The following is a 21322-nucleotide window of genomic DNA, read 5'->3' as shown; positions in this document are numbered from 1 at the left end:
ACAATATTTAACAGCAAATTAACATTACCTTTTTGATTATACACAACATGTAAACCTCTATATACAGACTAGGTGTTATTCAAATTGAAACTCAAAATTTGACCTGCTATTTGACTGTGTGGATAAGTTTAATGTTAGCGTTGCCAAGCCAGGTTTTATTGCTATTGGCCTTGCTTTTCTAAACCGACTAGTGATTTTGAGAGTCTCAATTTTGGGTGCTTACCTTGAAGAGATACAATTTTAATGGAGTTGCTGCTCGCCGCTGACTGAAAATCAGGCACCTTATAAAGTGTCCCAAGTGGGACAACGAAAAAATGAGACACCCAACATCTTATCCTTTTGCCATAGGCTTTTACATTTAAAGCTTGCAGAGGTGATCAGAAGATTCTGAGAGACAGCAAACTTTAATATCGGGCAAGAGGGGTCAGACAAATGACTTTTACTGTTAAAGGGGCATAGTTAGAGTCATTAAAATGTTATACAAAATATATGCAGAGTGTAAACTAGTGGGGCAGCAGCCACATCTCCTATGAAGTTATGTACAGAGGTGGCAATTTGCACATTCAGAAATGACTTCATTTCCTTACGTGTAACACCTTAGACCACTAAAACTGAAAGAATTTTGCAGCTCTTGTTTACTTGTCACCATTTACATTTGTTTAGTTTTTGGTTTCGTCTAAGTTTAGACATTGAAAATGGACTACTGCGTAACTAGGCACAAAAAGATCATGTCTCGCCTTATTTTTCAAGTTCTAATGCAACTCTACAAAGTCACGTTTAGGTTGCAAATATCGCAGGGGAACAGTTCTTATTTTAATTCCAGTGGAATTTTTAAAAAAAATCAAGGAAACTTTCCTCTTCATATTAATTTTTTGAAAAATAAGCTTTTATGACAACTATATTTCTAGAACATTTGACCTGGCAGTTGCCCTTAAAGGCTATATTTTTGATGTAAATGCTTTCAGATGCCCAAATGAAACCCACTATATAAAAACTGTGTTACCATCACCGTATAGGCACCAACATGAAGTTAGATAAACAGACAGATTGTCTAATGGGGCACTGCAAGGGTCAGGGTTACTTTCAGTCCTACTGAACATTAGTCATATGGAAAAGGGAGTCAACAATATGTTCATTAAATTCACAGATGATACTAAATTAGGAAGAGCTGCAGTTACCAAGGACAGAAAAAATACAAAGGGGCCTAGGGAGATTAGAAACGTGGGAACAGAAATCATAAAAAGGAGATTCAACTTGGAATATGCAGGTTAATATCTGGGGGAAGAACTCAAACACAAACGTTGAATGGGGGAGAAGAAGCTGGGAAACAGTACTACTGAGGCAGACTGAGGCAGGAGAAAAGGTTAGACATGAATTTAGAAAGCAAGGTGTAAGTAGGAAGCCACTGCATTTCTGAGGTTTATACACCTCCCATCACTGCCCACGGAGATAGAGCAATCTAGATTGGGCGTTCTAAGTACAACTATACCCAGAATAACCTCTTCAGTTCTGGACAAGTTACCAAAAAACGGCAGGGAGATCAGAGAAACATAATGAAGATGATGAGAATAACCCTACATCTACACTATGAGCCAAAGGTGTGATTTCCCAACTTGCCTGCCCATACTTATGGTAGTTCCATTTGATCTAGAGCGAATATAAGTAATAGTGGTACCATGGTACCCACCTATGGTACCCATCAGTTTCAGGAGTGTTTCACAGCCACTGCCCATGCTATACTACTATTTGTACTCACATTAGCTCTCATCAAGATATTGGGAGAACATGTACACAAGTGGAGGAATCACACCCCTAGCTTGTAGTTTAGATGTAGCCTAAGAAAGGGAGGGACTGGGCACATAAGGAAGAGAAAAGGCTAGGTTACGTGATTAATAAGAGTGAGTCAACATATTAACCTACAAAAGCATGTAAACCCAAAATGGAAGAGGAATTGTTTAAGGAGGCTACAAGGGTTAAACTAGAACTAATGGCACAAAAATAAAGGGGAAAATTTACGCTTTGCAATCAGGAGATTTGTCCTGGGGTACAATCTATTAAACTGTATAATAGCATCACTGCACAAAACACTGAAAACTGTTCTGGGTGGTGGTGGTGGTGGTTGTTTTCAATAACGTACAGACAGGGAGAGACTATCTAACCTTACAGTTCCACTCCAACTCTAATGTGCCATAATCTCCACCCCTCGTGACATAATTACCCAGCCATACTTGCACCTTTGTAGGATTCAGTACATAGTCAATGGCCTGGATTTTGCAGATTCATTACAAACCAATTGCCATCTAAGCCATTCCCTGAAGGAAGGGATGTCCTGTCATGTGGCATCCATAACAAAATTCACTTTGTTTCCCTTTGTGCGAGAGAAATCTTACTGCCAGTATCAGAGGGGTAGCTGTGTTAGTCTGGATCTGTAAAAAGCGACAGAGAGTCCTGTGGTACCTTATAGACTAACAGAAGTATTGGAGCATAAGCTTTCACGGGTGAATAGCTTGCGTCTGACGAACTGGGTATTCACCCACGAAAGCTCATGCTCCAATACTTCAGTTAGTCTATAAGGTGCCACAGGACTCTTTGTTGCTTCTTACTGCCAGTGATGGCACAAAGCACAGAGTTGCTTCCTATGTGCCCATTTGTGAAAAAGCTCTATTTAGAGCTTTGAAAGGAGACATTTTCCACCTATCACATATCAAAACGGATATGGGTTAAAATCAAGGTCTTAATGTTTTAGTTGATGTACAGATTCAGAGCACATTCCCCTTCAGCACTCACTGTTTTCAAGGCTAAACTATTTTCTCTGCAGAGTATCTCATATTAACTTCCTACGGTAAAAACGTGCAAATCACTTTTCTATAGCATGACATAATTGGCACTGGGTGATCTGTTCAAGCCTTTGAAGTCCCAAACTTACTGTGGCTTTCCAAAAGCTGTGCATGTCAGCTCAAGTGGCTCCCCTTCTCTCGTTAGACCTTGCAGTGGGTAATTCTGTAAAACCCGCACTTGAGGCTTATCTGCATGACAAAAAAACAAAACCAAACTTTGACAAATTATCTCATTGAGCAGAATCAGATTTGTATGCACCCATAAAGGAAAGCCTGGCATCAGTACTCCTACCCTTGCCACCTTCATACCATTCATCTAATCAGTAAATAGATTCAGTATTTTCTCAAATTAAATTGACTAATAACTCCAAAACGTGAATCATAGATAAGAGCATTTCACACTAAGTGCAGCACCACCGTTTCCTGGAAAATGCATTTTGTTACATTGAAGCTTATCTCTGAACTCACTCAAGCTAAAGGGAACTCATTTGCCTTCATGCGGAGGTGAAACCAGAGATATTTGTGGTGCTCAGAATTGATACTTTTTATCATGTGTCATATTACTGTATGACAATACTTTGTGCCGCTGCATATTAATATTTTCGGCTCTACTGGAGGCACTTGTGCAAAAGACAAAAATCGTAACTGCTGCTGCCTTTGTTTGAGCAATGCCAGGTTCTTGCTAGTCCAAATGAAATTTGTGTAAGTCTCAAAATAAACACAGGGGATTAAAACGTTTACGCCAAAGGACACAGCTCAGAAATCCTTCAGAAAGGCCCTGTAGGAAAAAGGCCACAGTCCGCAATTAATAAGAAATTCATTGCCTTCAACAGCTGAAACAGATTAAAAATGCAATCTCAACTGTAGCTAAAATGTTATGAACGCAAAAATCAATTCAATACCACAAATGCCATTAAGCCACATATATTTTTTAGAAAGTTACTCAGCTGTAAGAAACAGGGGAGGGCAGCAACTCAGTATGCATAAAGGTCGAAACAATACAAACGTTTTTATTTTGTTTGAGAATCTCTACTGCCGATACTATTGGCTTGTTGCCTTTTATTAACAGCGTTTAACTCATTAACATGCTTCATATGGAATAGTGGAAATAAAAAAAAAATCCATGGCTGGGTTTAACAATTTAAACCCTCATAATTTTCAGTAATGGAATAAAGTACGCTAGTAAATCCTCTCCTGAGATAGCTACACAATAAATGCTTTTTTAATAAATGAATCCCCATCTCATAGATCTTTCTTGCGACTATGAAACCATAAGACTGTTTAAAAAAATATCATTGTGCTGGTTTACCAAGTCACAGTAAGTGTTTGCAACATTTTAGAGACGCAAAATGATCATATACTGGCTAGTATAAAATATTTACACACTTGAAAACACCAGCTGACCTTCTAGTTACATGGTTTAATTTGTTGTAGCTGCAAAGTAAATCTTTAAAAGTAATTGGTACATATATTCTAGATAGTCTTATCAATCATTCATTATTGTTATCATAACAAATCTTTAGACCGAAATTTTTATGATGAATTTATGGTCTCCAATAACTGTGTATCAGCTATTAAACATCATATTTAAACATGCCAAGTAGAGTCCTGCGTGGATGCAAAATTTGTATCCGTATCCAATCTGCAAAAATGGTCCGCGGATCTAACTCAGATATCGACAGATTGCAGGGCTCTAATGCCAAGTTCCTAGAATTCTGTAATTAACGAGACCTGCAGTAGTATATTCTGGGGCAGTTACTGCATGCCTCAGATAGCAATAGACGGCATAAGGCCAACAACAGATGGACATTTACTACCTACGTACAACAAAACTGCCCTGAAATGCGAATCTTGGCGCTTCTTTATATCATTATACAGTGGGATTTCTACATAAAAACAAAGATGAGTCGTTAGAGCCACACCTACACCACAGTAGTACAGTACTGGTAGTCAATTAGTTCTAGTAATCTAAAGCTGTTTCCTAATACACTTACAACTTTTCCAGTGGCTTTAAAAAAAACAACCCACCCAAGTAATTTTATAAGGAATCTTTATTAAGCTGAATTCATTCAAAAGCTTAAACACCAGCCATCTAAAGGACCCACTGCAACAGCAACCAATTTGAAAACCAATCAACCAACCTTACTACAAGCCATTCTGGATTTGACGAGATTTCTTTAAAAGTACTCATGTAGTGTGCCTATAAAATACACGAAAAGTAGCCTTTAAAGAGGCCAGGATGAGACTTGCTCTTACTCTCTTGTTGGTAGATTAGTTTATGCCAGCCTGACAAAGCACAATGTTCTGTGGTCTTTAAGTCAACCGATGAAATGAAAAGTGCTGTACATAGAGGTCACTTGTCAATAACTCTTTGTGTCCGGGCCAGCAATGGTGTTCTCTGAATAGGGTGCCTATCTGCCCAAGTGCCAAAGTGTATAACACCTGTGATGCTGACAATCCTGACACGCAAGTCCTAAAGCTGTCTCTACTTCTCATCTCTTTACATAGAGCCACGCTGCTTCCTGCCTCCAGGTGGTCTGGAACAATTTGTATAGTGGGGGTGTTGAAAGCCACTGAACCGAACTGTAAACCCTGTATTTGATGGAAACCACTTCAAGCCAAGGGGTGCAGCAGCACCCCTAGTTCCAGCATCTATGCCTGCCTAGCTCTAATACTAACTATTGCAAAAATGGATTCGGTATTTCCTCTTTCCAAAGAGCATACACTGAGCGTACACACAGTTTAAAGAGCACGTCTCTTTCAGAGGAGACCCTGAAATGAATGGCGTCACTGACCATCTGAATGTACACAGAGGATACCAGGACTTTCCTCAAGAGGTCAAGATTTTGTACTAGAGTCCTCAGCTAGAAATGCCCCTCCATGCTCTGCAGCAGTTGGCTGTCACTCTATCCATCCCAAAACTGACGACCTTTCAGCAGGGCTGTATGCAAAACAGACGGTCCCATGGGCAACTTGACAATCTTGTGCTTAATACCTATTTTGAAATGGTGGTGCTTAATTCATGTTTTAACTTTATACAATGCTTTTCATCTCCAACTCTTCCCAAAGCACTTCTTAGGCTGTACAAACTGTAGGCCTGCCTTGATTAGAGACCACCCTTAAATATTATCCTCACCTGAAAACCATGCAAGGTGGGGGAACAACAGAGGATACAAGCTGCAGCTTCTACTGAAGATATATGTGCATGTCAAACTCTTTTAAATGGACTGAGCTTTTGCAAAAGCGGCGCCAGCTACAGGTGTGGTGAGAGACCAGTGCTCTGCACACAACAAGTACAGCAAAATGAGCAATACAGTAAGATTCCTTCCTCCTCATCCTCCCACGTGCCCCTGAGCTGGAGACAGCCCTTCCTGTGGAAGCAGAATAGCAGCTCAAGCCTCTGTGGCTCGTTTGCTGTTCGGACTCGGCAGTCAACAAAGATGTAAACTGTGGCCAACGGACGCTAAAGGTAATTGACATTTTTAATAAAGAGTAAAATGCTTAACTGCAAATTTTGTTTTCTTGCTGAACCCCAAAAAGGAGACGGAGAGTGTGATCACACTCAGACCTCACCTTAGAAATACAATCAGCGCATACAGAATGGGGGAGTGCTGTGCAGTACATTTAATTTTGGTGGCCGTGTACAGTAATTTCACTGTCTACAAGAGTGATCACAAGCGGCAGTGAGAGAGAAAATTGCATTATGCTCGAAGTCCAGACAACGCTCTTTGGGGCTGTGTCAATCATACCAGATTTGATTCTTCACACTCTAATAGCTCATGGCTCTTCAAGAATTTCAGTGTAAGTGATATGGGGCAGACGACAGCTGCCCCTGCAGGACCATCCACTTTCAATACACACTGATTGTGTTGGACCCGAGCCATTAATAATACAACAACATTATGTGAAATGTTTTTTAAACTCAAGAGAGCTTTTTCATAACTCAGCCCACTTCTGACTTTTCCTACCTGGAAAAAGCAACAAACGAATGATCCTCATGGCTGATACAGCCTATCAGACTGAATGTTTTCTTTGCACATTGCTGCCTTCAAAATCAACCAAATGAACAAACAGGCAGTTTAAAACACACTAAAATTCATGGTGTGTATATATGAACAGATAGATCAAGAAAATATATCAATGGGCCGCTTTCAGTAACACCTAGCACTCTAGTCTATTACATTCATTCAAGAGAGCAGATATATAGGTATAGCTGCCGCATCCCTGCTGCTGCACAAGCCATGTCAACATTTCCAGAAGACAACTACCTCTGTGTAAATATGAAAGCTTGTCTGTGTCTCTCACCAGCAGAAGTTGGTGAAATAAAAGATATTACCTCACCCACCTTGTCTCTAATCTCCTGGGACCACCATAGCTACAGAACTGCATACAACATTCCCAGTATAAGCTAAAGGAGTTTGTAACCCAAGTTGGGCACGCAGGGACCGGAGAGAAAACTTGCATTGGGGCTGAGAAAATGAGACTTTATCTAGCTCTACATGTTCATTAACTAGCTCTACACATCATTAAATATTTTGTTTCTTGATTTCAAGTATGAATCGCTTTTTAAATGCCAAATCTTTTGCCAGCTGAGAAAATTAGGAAACTGAATCTTCTAATAACTCAATTAAAATTATCTTGCTTAAGTTTTGAGTTTTTAAAGTCTTAATATGTTAAAATCTATTTTCTGATCGTGTTAATCCCTAGTTTTAATCTCTCTGCTGATCCAGGAGACACTGTTTCCTCAGAAGAAAATATTTTCAGCTGAAGTAGAAGAATTCCTGTCTACCTTCCTTTATGTTAGTTTAAAAATCATGCAAGATGTACTTCACAATACTCCTTCCAATAGCCTTTGAGGCTTGCGAAAGTTTTATATGTATTCTCATCTCCTTAATCTATGGTTTTTGACCTGTGTTTTTACTTTAATAGGCATGATATATTGTCTAAATTAAAATTAACAAGGAAATTGCTCATAGAGCTTTGATTTTCACCAGTTTCTAAATCAGACTGCATATATTAACTACAGAAAAAGCAAAATTAGTCAGAAAAAATATTTAAGTTAGAGGGGGAAAATGTCTATTTAATTATAAGAACACAACTTTTGAGTTAAAGGGTAAAAATGCAAACAGAAAAAGCAATAAATTCAGTTGGCATTTTAATATGAAGCTTTGCAGATGCAATTAGTGCATAAATCTAGACTTCTTAGCAAGCACACATCTGTATCAATGTTATGGTCCATATAATGGTTGAATAGCAACATGGGATTAGAAAATAAACAACTATCAGATCGATAGACCTCATTTTTAAACTAACAGTTAAATGGATGACTGACACACAGTGTGTCTAAAGGAGCCCTTCTGATCTCAAAACAGACTTTTAAAAAGTCATCCCTGAAACATAAAGAGAAGATTTAAGCATTTAACTTGTAATAGTAAAGAAATATTAAAGTTAAGATGCGCCAGTTTTCTTATTCCCATTGTGCCTTTTCTTACTTTTTCACACAATGACATCCTTTCATTATATAGTGTCTAACCTTTAGTCTGAATGTCCAGCTTACGTGTTGCCACCTAGATGTTATTGAGATTAGTTTTTTATTTAATATATAGCATGCTGCTCTTGTTAAACAGCCAGTTACACTATTAGAGGCACTTCTCCTCAGATGGTGAACTCTGCAACCTTTGTCACCAATTATATGTCCTGCTATAGCCAAACTTAACATAACAGAAGTACAGCCACCAAAATCATAGGCATATACAAAGAAATGGTTAATTATCTGCTTTCTGGGGGCCACATGTAGCAAAATGGTTTATTTTTCATTTTAAAAAGTACAAGGCTTTGGTCTAAGTCAGACTGACAAGAAGAGGCCTTTGAACTCAAAGATTTTGTGTAGAATTATTTCCCATTTTAAACATCTAACTGCACACTGCTGCTGTATGTTTGCCGAGCCTCACAGTGAAACTATCAAACCCAGGCCCTACTGTATGTTCTTCATTCTCAACAACATTCCTCTGAGAAAACCTTATTAATGAGCTTGCAAACGAGCACACAACTGGGAAATGTCACAAACAAGAGCGACTAATGCCCCAGAAAATCAAATAACTCAACACTTGGCTGATTGTGGTGCCTTTCATATTTACAATAAAAAAACATAAGTCTCAGATTCTGAAGGGGTCAACACCTCACTGAACAAAACAACTCATTTATTTATGTTCAGAAATCTCCAGATGATAAATTACATTGATGTTAATCACTTCACTGCATACCATGCAATTAATATCTGTACTCACCAGAAACAAAGATTACTGAAAGTATGAAAGCATACATATATGGCTGATTTTTAGCATAATTGGGTACAATGAATTCTCCTGGCATAATAAGTGGTCACAACTGTTTCCATGGGTATATATTTTTATAAACATGCATGTAGACATAAAAATCTATGTTCAATTAATTAGAATTTAAACCCACAAAATAAAAAATACAGAGTTAAGGCTTATACTTTGTCATCCATTTCCAGTGCTATAACAAACAAAGAAAAAGTACCACAAAGACTGAAGATTAATCTTTAACACATTTTTCTGGGGGTATTTTCTCATTTCAACTCCTTAATGATCTTTTAATGTATTTTGTTGCTGTTTCCTGTCTAAAAATTATATGCAACACAAACACCCATCCACCTCTCGTGCAATAATGAATTCTAAAAGAGACAGCTACTCGAAAACCATTGGAGATGTCTGAACTAAGACCATGCAGCATATTGTATCAATCCATTGCAGTTATACATTTGCTAGTGTGACTATTAATCAAGCATGGAAGAGTTATTGTTACTGAACACAGCTGCCATTTGTCAAACTCAGTTTTGCTTTTAAAAACATTATTAAGACATTATGGCCTGCTTGTCTGCAGAGATTTCATTTTAATAATATCTCCTACATTCACATAGCAGCATTTATCTCAAAAGTTCAGAAAGGACCAGACTTTCACACCCTTTACTCACAATGCTATTAGGTTACTTCATGAGTAGGATGAGCTACTAAACATAAGAGTGGCAAAAACCAAGCTCCGAGTTCATTTGAGACCTTGCAGCTCACTTAATTACTTTGCACGCTTCACAGTACAATAGTAAAGTGATTGTAGTCTTTTTCTATTAAGTCTCTTTCATAGCAGACATCATAACGGCCCTATTAATCCAAAACAGGGAGCAGAGTCCTACTGTGCTAGCTATCCTTATCACATACTTGGGGGGAGGGATAGCTCAAACCACTGTATACTATACAATAAAAGACTGTGCTTGTCCCTAAGAGTTTACAGTCTCAGAACATGACAAAATGCTTACAAATAAGCAGAGGACCAGGTAAAAATAGAACAATCACGTTAAGCATAATGAGCAACAGCCTTACTACGTCTTTGCTAAGAAATGGTGTAAGACTCCATTGTGCGTGGGGTCATTATGGGGCTGGTGGAATAGTGAGACACAAATTCCTGAGGTTCTACTGCACACCCAAAGGGCTTGGAAAACACCAGAAGTCCATGTTTTTTTCTGCAACTCTGCATGAGTAGGCTTACCAGCAGGGGAGTGAAAGATAAGCACTTTGCTGCCTACTGATACCACAGGGGAACATTAGGAGAGCAGAATATTATCACAATGGAATTTGGCTAGGGCACTAACCTTATTCTAATGAATTACTGATAGTAACCATGAGCAGATAGGACATCTTGTAAGTAGACTGAGACATCAACTCTACTTCCCGCATCACTTGAGGCTGTGCCTTCCCTGACACAAATGTCTCCCTCTCCATCCCTACCCTCAAGTGAGATAACGGATGCTGGTTCAGTACCTTATCATAAAATCCTAGTGGAGACAAGGCATCTGAATTTTTTACCCTGACACAGGCGAGGCAAAGGTCAGGGATGTGGTTGACTTTGCCCAATTTACCCTACAGTAGAACTCCACTTGTCGCCACTGTTTTGCTTTCACAGCTAACACAGCTGCACATACGCCTTTCTGATCAGTGAAGTCAGGGCCTAAGATGGTGCTCTAAGGGACAATGGATTCCGACTCCCTACCCCGGCCTATTTTAGGAGATGTAGAGAGCACTCAGCCCGAGGGAGTACGGCTGAGAGCCATTTAAAAAAGTTAGCTCTCAGGAGTGGTTGGTAAACGAAAGAGAAGCTGAAATCTTTAAATTCTTTGAACTGTAACACACAAGAAAACATACAAATGAATCGTTTATAAAACTCATTGTAACAGGTCACTTTGCAGGCTGACATCTTGTACCTCAATTTCCAGCTGAATGATTTCCTTTTCTTAACAGCTGAAAATATATTTCTAATGGCATAGATATATATTTAAGGTTAGCATTCTCAAAAGCACCTGCATGAAGTAGATGCAGAAGTGCTATTAACCTTCAATGAGACTTGAGCTCCTAAATCACCAAGGAGCTTTTGAAAATACTACCTTTAGGATCCAAATTTTTAAAAGGGAAATTTTACCCTGGCTATTTTATAGTGGTAATTTACACCATCTGAGGGGACAATAGGAGGAACTTGTTTATTGGACTTTTCTGCAACCAGTTGGCTTCTTTTGATGGCTACCCCAGACTAATCTTCTCTTTCATCATTTGCATTTGCACCATGCACATGTTGGTTAATCTGAGGCGAGGTTTCTTTTTCAAGAGCATGACAGAAAAAACATTACCACAGCTGCTATTAACTGGGTAGGGAATAACCCAAGTACATTTTTCTTGGAAAATTACTATGAAATATGTAGGAGAACATCTGAAAGTACTACTTCTGTTTCAAGACTACCCTCCATAAGGCCCAGATTATGTTGAGCTCATTCAGCCTTTGCTCTCTTTTGTAGGTTTTGTTTTGATTTGTTTAGTAGGATGACAACCATTTCCTCTCCCCTACATTCCAAGCTTTATGTTGTGTTTTTTGTGTTCGTTTTGCTACTAGCCTTATGGTGTACCTGCATATTCTGAACTTGAAACCAACAAATATTAGCTCATAAGCTTTGAAAGCTGGATCCATCACTTGAAAGTTGCCTGCAAATACCTTCTTTTCTTTCTTTTTCATACACCACCTTTCTTTCTTAAGTCTGACAGACTAAGAGCGCTGGGGTATACGACACCTTGGGAAAATGGTCTACTCTGGCTCCCCGTATAGTGTCAGTAGCTGACATTCCAAAGACATGGACATGGTGTGCTGTATGGAAGGGTAAGTTCAGGCCGGCATTGTGCAATAATAAATGCAATCACTTATTTTTTAAAAGCAACCAACTCTCCTTCAAATTATGCCTCTCTGGACTCAGCAACACAACTATGTAAACACATGTTTTGACACAGCACTATGTGCAAATGTTAATTGCCACTTGCTTGGAGATACGGTATTCTGTAAAGCCTGAGGTAACAAAGTGGTCAGCTAGGGTGCATGAAACAGCAATTTGGAGGGCTACTTCGCTCTGATTGCAAACCCCAGCTCTAAAAAGCTATTGAGAAAGTGACAATTATGCCTGATTTTAGGAGTATAATTTCTTTAAAAGGCTGGCCCTGCGTCAGAGGACGCTCTGATCTACACTTCAGTCAGAGAAGACAAGTGGATTTTCCTCCACCTTATGTAGCCCCTCTTTGGGTAATGGGCAAAAAAAGGCATTGAACTGCATCAGTCACATTGAAGAGAAACTAGCTTTTCTATCACACTTCCCCCTCTGGAGATCTCAAAGGGCTTTACCGAGGAAGGTTAGTATTATTCCCATTTTAGGGACAAGAAAACTGAGTCACGGAGAGGACTGTGGAAGTAAGTAAATGCTCCAGCTGCCTCTTCCCTGTTGCCTGGAGCTGGTGCGAATCTGATCTATTAAAAAAGGGTCACCAAGGGATCGTAGCTTATTCCTACATGTAGCAGCTTTGAGACTCAGGAGACAGAAGCCTGCACTGCCAGGTCTCCCCACAACGCTACAGAGGTCCAGGCCGACACTCCCATATGGTTCTATGGCATGGTCTGTGCCAAGCCAGAAGAGTGGCCTGCAGGACCCAGAGCTGATACGGCAGCACTGCGATTCTTTTTGGTGCTCAGCCTCCCCAGTATCAGCAGCCACAGCCACTCCCCATCTTCTGATCCCTACTTCTGCCATCAAATCACACTGGCTCCCTTCTCTTCTTCCAGTGGTCTATATACAGAATTCCCAGTGGTCTATAAACAGAACTGCCTGGAACCCCCTTAGAGGGGCGCTGCCGGAGTTCTGATCCCATCAATTCCTTCCTTACTTCCTCCCTAGGCCTGCAGTGAATCCTCTGACCATATTGTCTTCAAAAAACAAAGTTGGGAAAAAATAGATATGAGACTGTCTCCAGAGAAAAGAACTGGGCTATAGAATCCTTCACCCCTCGGACTCCAGGTTAGATCCAAAACAGGCTGGTACTGACTGGAAGCCCTTTCCATGTGATGGTTCTTTGGTGGCTTTTGTATTCATTCAGATTGAATACATGGACCAAAGGTGTTAGCATAACCCAGTCACTGTCCAACATTAAACAGTGTTAAACAAGGTTCAGGGTTTGAAATACAGAGACCTCAGCCTGCTTAGTCCCATGGAGAAAACACCATTAAAAGGAAAAAAAGGCAAAAATGTTAAAGCATTTGAAATGTCAGGTATTAAATAAGGCGTTCATTTTAACCACATCCCTTGTTCCGTCCCCTTCCCTTTAGCTGGAAAGAGATTTTTAGAAGGAAAAATAAAATCCCTTGTTTGACAGTCTCTTAGGCCTGATCAACACTGGGGGGAGATCGATCTAAGATTCGCAACTTCAGCTACGAGAATAGAGTAGCTGAAGTTGACACATCTTAGATCGACTTAGAATAATTTACTTCGCACCCTCGTGGCGCGGGATCGATGGCCGCCGCTCCCCTGGCGACTTTGCTTCCAACTCTTGCCGAGCTGGAGTTCAGCAGTCGACGGGAGAGCGATTGCATCTATACTACACATGATAAATCGATCCCCGATAGATCAATTGCTACCCACTGATCCGGCGGGTAGTGTAGACGTACCCTCAGTCTATGTCTACACTGGCGAGTTTTCAATAGCACACCTGTACCAATGCAGCTGTGCCGCTGTAAGATCTCACGTGTAGCCGCTCTTTGCCGACAGGAGAGATCTCTCCCATTGACATAATTAAACCACCTGCAATGAGTGGCTGTAGCTGTGTCGGTGGGACACCGAGCAACATAAGTTTGGCCGACATATGGGGAAATGTAGACGTGGCCTTAGATGGTATCAAAGGCGGTAAAAAACTCTCCTTCGTGGGGAAAAGAGGGAAAAAAAGGTAGCGGAGATGGGTTTGAGCTGTTACACTGTCTAATTCTCTTTCATCCAGGTGGTGTTTGGGAGTCAACTGGAACCAGTGGGGTTGGTCATGACATCTAGGTCCCTCTCTCTGGCCCCATCAAATCAGGATATCTTTCAGGATTGGGATGACAAAGGCCCAGGGTCCCAAGCAATGGTGGAGGTGGCTGTCATGAGGGTGAAGCTCACTCCAGTAGCCAATTTTTCTCCCCAAAATCTCTTTGAGGACCTGCAAAAGAAGCAATAGGCGGAATCCCCACCACTACCACCACCAATGAGGCCTAGTTTCCAGCACACCAATTCTGGTTCATAGATTTCTGGTTCCACCCTTCTCTCGGGTACCAGGCATGATCTTAACACAGTCCTTGAGTTACATTAGTAGGCCTTTTGTTTGAACTAATTCAGTCTCTGTCTCACTTTTGCTTCTTCTCGCATCCACATTTGTTCTTTATGTTATTGTGATCTCTTATAAACCTTCATATATTTTTCAAAGATGAGCTCACAATTAGGGTACATTTGTAGGCCCACTTATCCCAACATAGCTTAGAGATGAGTATAATTCAGTGTCCTCTGACTATATAAATCTTCATTACCACCCCTACAACAGGTTCAGAAGAAGGGCCAGGAATTGACACGTCATGGAGACCGAACTCCCCTCAACACCAGGAGAGGGCTGACACAGATTGATAGAGGGAGAGAGGAGACTGTTAGGACACTTATTGTGCAGATACCCTGGGCTGTTTGTTCGTTCTGTGGATCAAAAAGCAATGATCGTTGGCAGAGCTATTCGTCTAGTGCCTTTCACAAGCTCCAGGTTAATTTCAGAATGTGAAGACAAACACGCTAGTCAACAAGACCATTTCACATTGTTTCCCCATCCTCTTACAGAAAGCTCTGCATTAAGTGCATTCCAACAAACTCGTGGTAAGCACTGACTAACACCTCTCCCTCCCCAAGAGACACCCAAAGGCAGACCTAAAATTAGCAGTAAGTGGAAAAAATGCCCTTTGCAACAGATAAAACCAATGCAGTGAAGGTTTTGGATGTCCCCCAAGACCTTCAGATAACCACAGGTGTAAATGTACTTTGTCATCATTCTGTGTGGTACCTTTTACAAGCTGCAACCAAAAGGATTCAGAAAAGAGATTTATTTTCTCTTTCATAGACAAATGTAGAAGGAACCCTACTGCACACGCTGTTAAAAAGACTGACCCATTTTTACTGCACCAAAAGGTAGGCATTACACAGAAATATCCATAGGAAAACCTTAAACTACTCATCTGACCCCCTTATAAACAATTTTCCTATATCATCTGAGAGATGGGATTTTTTTCCCCGTTAAGTAGTTGATCAAGCCTCACAAAGGTGCTAATGTATTATTAAAGCTAATGGAGCTCTACAAGAAATGTTAATGGACATTAAGTTTGCATAAATGAATTACACATTAGCACAGTCAAAAGAAATCTAGTATCTGCCAATTTAGGTAATATCTGATCATTTTTGTTTTCCCTATTATAGGGACATTACTTCATGCTAGTTTCAGTGGTATGAAAATTGTAAGCAGAATGCTCTTAATGAAGCTGCATAATGAAATAGATGAAACATTAACAACTCTCCACTCCCTTTATATAATGTTACGGTTGAGATGAACCTACAAAAGAAAGAAATTTGAGTCATCTTAGCATCTCACCACTTTGGGGTGACTGCCTCAGCACAGGAGAACAGCAATGTCAGGTTTGTTTGCATTTCTGATTTCAAAAGCCATATTCCACTTGATAACATGACACAGTGATGCTAACATGACTGTGTTCTGTGTCACAAATATAAACATGAGCCATCTCTGCTGTGGACTGCCCCATGGGTATTTTCAGAAATCAATTTTTTTTTCTATTTAGGTACATCACTCATGTAATGTATATAAATGGCAGTTCATAGAGAACTAAGTGAAATGTCCTACCTAGCTTTTATCCTGAAAGTAGTCAGAAGCATTAAACCCTAAGATTAGCTTGCTTTAGCAGGCTGCTTTTACTTGACCTTTACCTTAAAGGTTTCACTATTTTTAAACACATTTCTGCAGCTCTAATTGAGAAAAGAACTACTGTACTATACTTCCCATTATATGCATTATGAAAGTCTCTCTTGCATCCCAGCATGTGTCTCTCAGTACATTTACCAATGGAGAACTGCAGTAAGTTACTTTAAATGGAGCTCGGCAGTGATGCTAACTTTTAAAGAAATACATGCATTGTTAAAAAAGTTAAGACTTAAAATTAAAATTAATCTGCTGTGACATAATTAGAAGGCCTAGCTATTAACCCTTCAAGGTATTAAATCTGGGTAAAGCAAGTTATTCTATGTGGAGAGAATAAAACTAGGAATTTGGCATCACAGCAAAACTGCAAGGAGAAGTCATTGTTTAAGCCATTAAACAATACTCAACACTTTTATTTCTACATTTATAAACCCTATCTACACTGTAATAAAACCTAATTACATAATTAATGGTTTTGAACTTCTGTTTAAATGAGAAACATTCTACGTTAGAAGAATAGAAAGCTCTGGTACTCACATATTACTTCTAGGTAGCGTTGGGTCTGTAAGTCTTTGACAGCGGGGTGATCTACCAGACAGATGACAGGGACCCCATCGTCCTCGCGCCCCACAGTCAGCAAAAGCTGACTAGTCACAGTGAACATATCAGACCATTGCTCCACTTCAGATTTGCCTGCCAGACAGATGAGGGAGAGAGCACAGAGTAATCACGGGAGAGCATATTCATGACAACATCACGTTATCATCTCGCTGGCGTCACCATGGTAGACAAAAGAGGTGCTGGGAAGAACGTGCCCTTAAATTTCCAACTTTCATCTCTATAGCACTGACTGCTAAGGGCAAGGAGGTGTACACGTGGGTAATGCTATCCCTCCTACCAAAGTCATTAAAACTTAAAATATACAGTGCACTGTCATAAGTATTAAAAATGCCAGGATGCTTACAGCACCACTGATTTAAGAGCTTGGGGTTTTTTTTGGAAAGCATCCTGGAATTCAGATGCTATGGAGATGAAAACCCATCATCAGCTATTAGGAGGGAAAGAGAGTAAATGCATTAACATAATTAAAACAGTAATTAAAATATTTAAACAGTGGCACTGTTGAAGATCCATTGAAAATATCATAGCGGTGGGTTGGAGTGAAGGACTTCCAGAACACACACAGAACAGGAAAGAGACGGCTCATGGTTAAGTGACCAAAACTAACGAGGTTTTCCATGAACTCAGCACATACTTGCTGACCAGAAACCACTGCCTCTTTTAAATGAGCTTATCAGCTGCACTTTTTATGGTTCAAACCATGGAGATAAAATGGATAAGAGGGAAACCTATACATGACACTTCCCCTTCAAGCCCACAAAACAGCTCCTGTGGATAATACATAGGTAAAACACATTGACAGCTGTTAAAAACAACAACCTGTTATGTTTAGAGGAAAGACTGCATAATCAAAGAGGATCCTGGTTCTCTCTCCATCTGAGTCCGTATAAAATCAAGAACAAAGAAAACTATTTCAGTTTCCCTATTTCTGTTTTTGAAAACCCCACTGTGCCAAAGAATCAGCAGGGTGATTTGGTATTTCAAGAAGCGACTACTTGCTCGGCAGTCTTCAAAGATACAGGACTGTGGGAATTCAATTGCTGAAGCGAGAAAGCTTAATAAAGGAGCTGGACAGGTCAAGCACAAGTGGTCAAATACTGTTGTCCTGGAGCTCTACAGAAAGCAAAAGAAACCAAGGAGGAGGCCATTTGAAGATCCATGCATCATTTAGATGACAACAGGTGCCGGAAAGCAGTTGGTTCTATGGGATGCTACATGTGGCAGCAGCTTTGCCGTCCACTATTACCAGCACAAGTTCAGGATGTGTCATTGTGCTAAGGGAGGGAAGGGATATATGTCCTCTGTCCGGAGGACTTTATCCTGTCCTTGCAGAGGGTTAGATTTACAGGGCTGTATCTGACTTCTGTAAGGATCTGTTATTATCTCAGATGGGACAAAACCAGAGGTGATGCCATGTGCACGCAGACTTAAACAGCACATCTTATGCAATCCATGTTGTGACTTATCTGTACAAATTTCACGAGCACTAGACTTTACAGAGTAGAAGAAACTCATTTTTATACGAACATCTACACAATCCCACATGAAGAACTGAGCTAGATATAAAAGTGCACTGAAATGCTTTTACACCCCAGTTGATGCCATCACACTGACCCCAAAATCAGGGCCAAGAGCTACCTTCCCCGCACACCTTAAGGGATCACCGAGGACATCAGCAGCTGAAGAGCAAATCCAGAACTCTGAACTTGGATTCTGGCCAAAGGACAAAACAGGTGTAAAGTCCTTTATTGTTAAGATGCGTTTGTCATTTAAGTCTGCCCATATATTTTGCCACTGACATGGCATCTGAAATAGCTTGAGCTATTTAAAAAAAAAACAAAAAAAACCCCAAGTGTTTCTATTCTCTGTCACCACAATATTATATTTAGAAAGTATAAAATGTAACCACTTCAGTTATCTATAAAACAGTGCTCATTTAGAAGATAAATCTACCCGTTAGCTCCTTGTTCCCTTTGAACCATCTGATTGTGGTGGCTGGTCTGCTGGCCATGGCAGTGCAGTTCAACTCAATCTCCTCTCCTTCAGTGGCAATGTCTTTCTGGATATCAATCACCAAATTGCGTGGTGGGACTAAAATCAAAATATAAATCAGAACACGGTCAGTACATTTTGATATTTAACTGGTCTATACCCAAGAACTCATCAACAAATTACTCAATGTTACATAAGAATGGCCATACTGGGTCAGACCAAAGGTCCATCCAGCCCAGTATCCTGTCTACCGACAGTGGCCAATGCCAGGTGACCCAGAGGGAGTGAACCTAACAGGTAATAATCAAGTGATCTCTCTCCTGCCATCCATCTCCATCCTCTGACAAACAGAGGCTAGGGACACCGTTCCCTACCCATCTTGGCTAATAGCCATTAATGGACTTAACCTCCATGAATTTATCTAGTTCTCTTTTAAATGCTGTTATAGTCCTAGCCTTCATAACCTCCTCAGGTTAGGAGTTCCACAGGTTGACTGTGCACTGTGGGAAGAAGAACTTCCTTTTATTTGTTTTAAACCTGACAGTTGGATTCTTTTGGGGTAAACTACGCACCCAGACTTATCAGATCTCTTAATTTATCAAATTATTATTTGTACTATTGTCCCTTAACACACAGGTTCCTAATAGTTGTGTTAAATGTTTTCAGCCCAGCTTTGAGCTTCATCAACTATTGCTTATTAAATTCTCACATTTTCTATAGTCCCTCCCAGCTAAGCATGGTCCCCTGTAAATTGTCTGCTCTCTTTCATGCTACATGTGTGGGATACCACACAAAGAATACAGCTTGCATTCATATACATTTTAGTCAGTCAGTCACGAGAAGGGAAACAGAAAAAGGATTACATTTAAAGGTACTGTACCTACCTATAGGTTTAGCTCCCTAAAGGTAAAAAACTTTTTTTCATCTGCTCTTCAGTTTCAAGCCTCTGGCTCAAGATGTGGAAGATGACCAGCAAAGATCAAATACATTTAGGCTCTTAAAAAAACCCACCAAGCCTGGGACCAGAATAGAATGCCACTGCCTCCAATTGAAAATGCATCGCCCATCAAAATAAACCAAAAGGCAAATGCAATCCCAGATTTGATGAGAAGATGTGGAAACAAGTTTGGATCTTTACAAAGATAACTGCTTCAGATTGCAATTACTGCAAGCTGAGAGTTTTCCTCTCTTTAAGGCAAGTATCCTCTAGAGACAACACTACTGTGAGCTACAAAGCCAGAGGGCTGTAATCATCATCAGTGAAAAACAATCCAATGCTATTTAGGAACAGTGTAATACCCAAGGGAGACCACCACCACCACCACCACAGTAGCGTGCAATCCATAGACAGGATAAAAACAAGTTTAAAATTCTGAAAAAGATGAAAAAGTCAGTAAGGAGGGAAACATGAATATATCACCCAAATACATACAATTCCATCCTTATTAGGCCTTTAAGTAAAGAATTTAAACTGATATTTCCTAAGATAACTCAACATTTTTTTGTTCTCGTCACTATGATTAAGCAATTGTATGGTTGAAACATGACTCATACATTTTCAAGCTCATGAAAAACAAATGTATAAATATCTTCCAGATGATCGAAGGACTAATTAGTCACTTGTAGTTTTTCTCCAAGATGAGTAAAACAGACCATATATTTCAGATTTTCATATGTTCTAATCCATTGTGAATGAATAAATATATATAGTGTCACAGAAAACATTAAAATACATGGCAAGAGAGAAAAAATAATAAAATGACAAAGAAAAGTTAACAGGCAGCCACTGATGGCTCCTTCACTGTAGCAGTGGTGAGAGACATCTAGAAAGGTTTCTCTGCTTTCCCAAGAGACTATCATTGAAAATGTGACTGGAAAGCATAATGTTAAAGCTACTACTAAGTGTAACATCAACACATGGAACTATAGGTGCTATTTACTTCCCATGTACAAGATCCCATCATAAAGTGCTAGAAAGGAGGACCAAGGAAATGCTCTGACTTATTTTCTTTTTATAAGAACATTTAATCAAGGGAACAAGGGTTAGCCTAGTGTTTTGAGCACCTGAGATCCTGGTTCCCAACCCTGAGTGACAGCCGCTCTCTGCTCTTGAGCAACTGAAGACGCTTCTGCCTTTGTTTTCCACTCCATGAAAGGAGGGCTAGGAGCACACCCACATGCATACACATCCCCAATATGCCAAGAACTGACACACCTAGATGCTCAGGGCCTTACAGATACATCAGGTATACACACAGCTGCAATTTCTCTAAAATAGCCCTGGAATACAAGAAACAAAAACTGGCATATTCTGAATCTTGAAATACAACTTTCTTAACGAGAACAACTAAATTATTTTTCTAGCCTGTTACAGAAGACACAAAATATTTGCTTCTAGGCCCATTGAACAGGTACCACTGCTTCTGATGCATCTCTTAGCAATGAGTGAATGTACATTAACTAACTCAATACATTTAAACATGTACCAAGAGGAGAGAA

The 21322-nt window shown here is 39.9% G+C and overlaps 1 protein-coding gene across 5 annotated transcripts in view; it reads right to left on the bottom strand.

Annotated features, from left to right (window-relative positions):
* Positions 1-21322, bottom strand: part of CADM1 (cell adhesion molecule 1) — a 288701-nt gene that overhangs the window by 48011 nt on the left and 219368 nt on the right. For all 5 annotated transcript variants that reach the window (XM_044997064.1, XM_044997065.1, XM_044997067.1 and 2 more), the window contains exons 4-6: positions 18785-18922; positions 16748-16903; positions 2927-3026 (exon numbers count right to left, since the gene is read on the bottom strand). In XM_044997064.1, coding sequence (XP_044852999.1) covers positions 2927-3026; positions 16748-16903; positions 18785-18922 — 394 coding nt within the window. The remainder of the gene's footprint in view (positions 1-2926; positions 3027-16747; positions 16904-18784; positions 18923-21322) is intronic.

This window comes from Mauremys mutica, chromosome 22 (assembly GCF_020497125.1).
Source record: "Mauremys mutica isolate MM-2020 ecotype Southern chromosome 22, ASM2049712v1, whole genome shotgun sequence".
In the NCBI taxonomy this organism is placed as follows: domain Eukaryota; kingdom Metazoa; phylum Chordata; order Testudines; family Geoemydidae; genus Mauremys; species Mauremys mutica.
The sequence above is the reverse complement of the archived record's forward strand: the minus strand, read 5'-3'. Positions and strand labels throughout refer to the sequence as shown.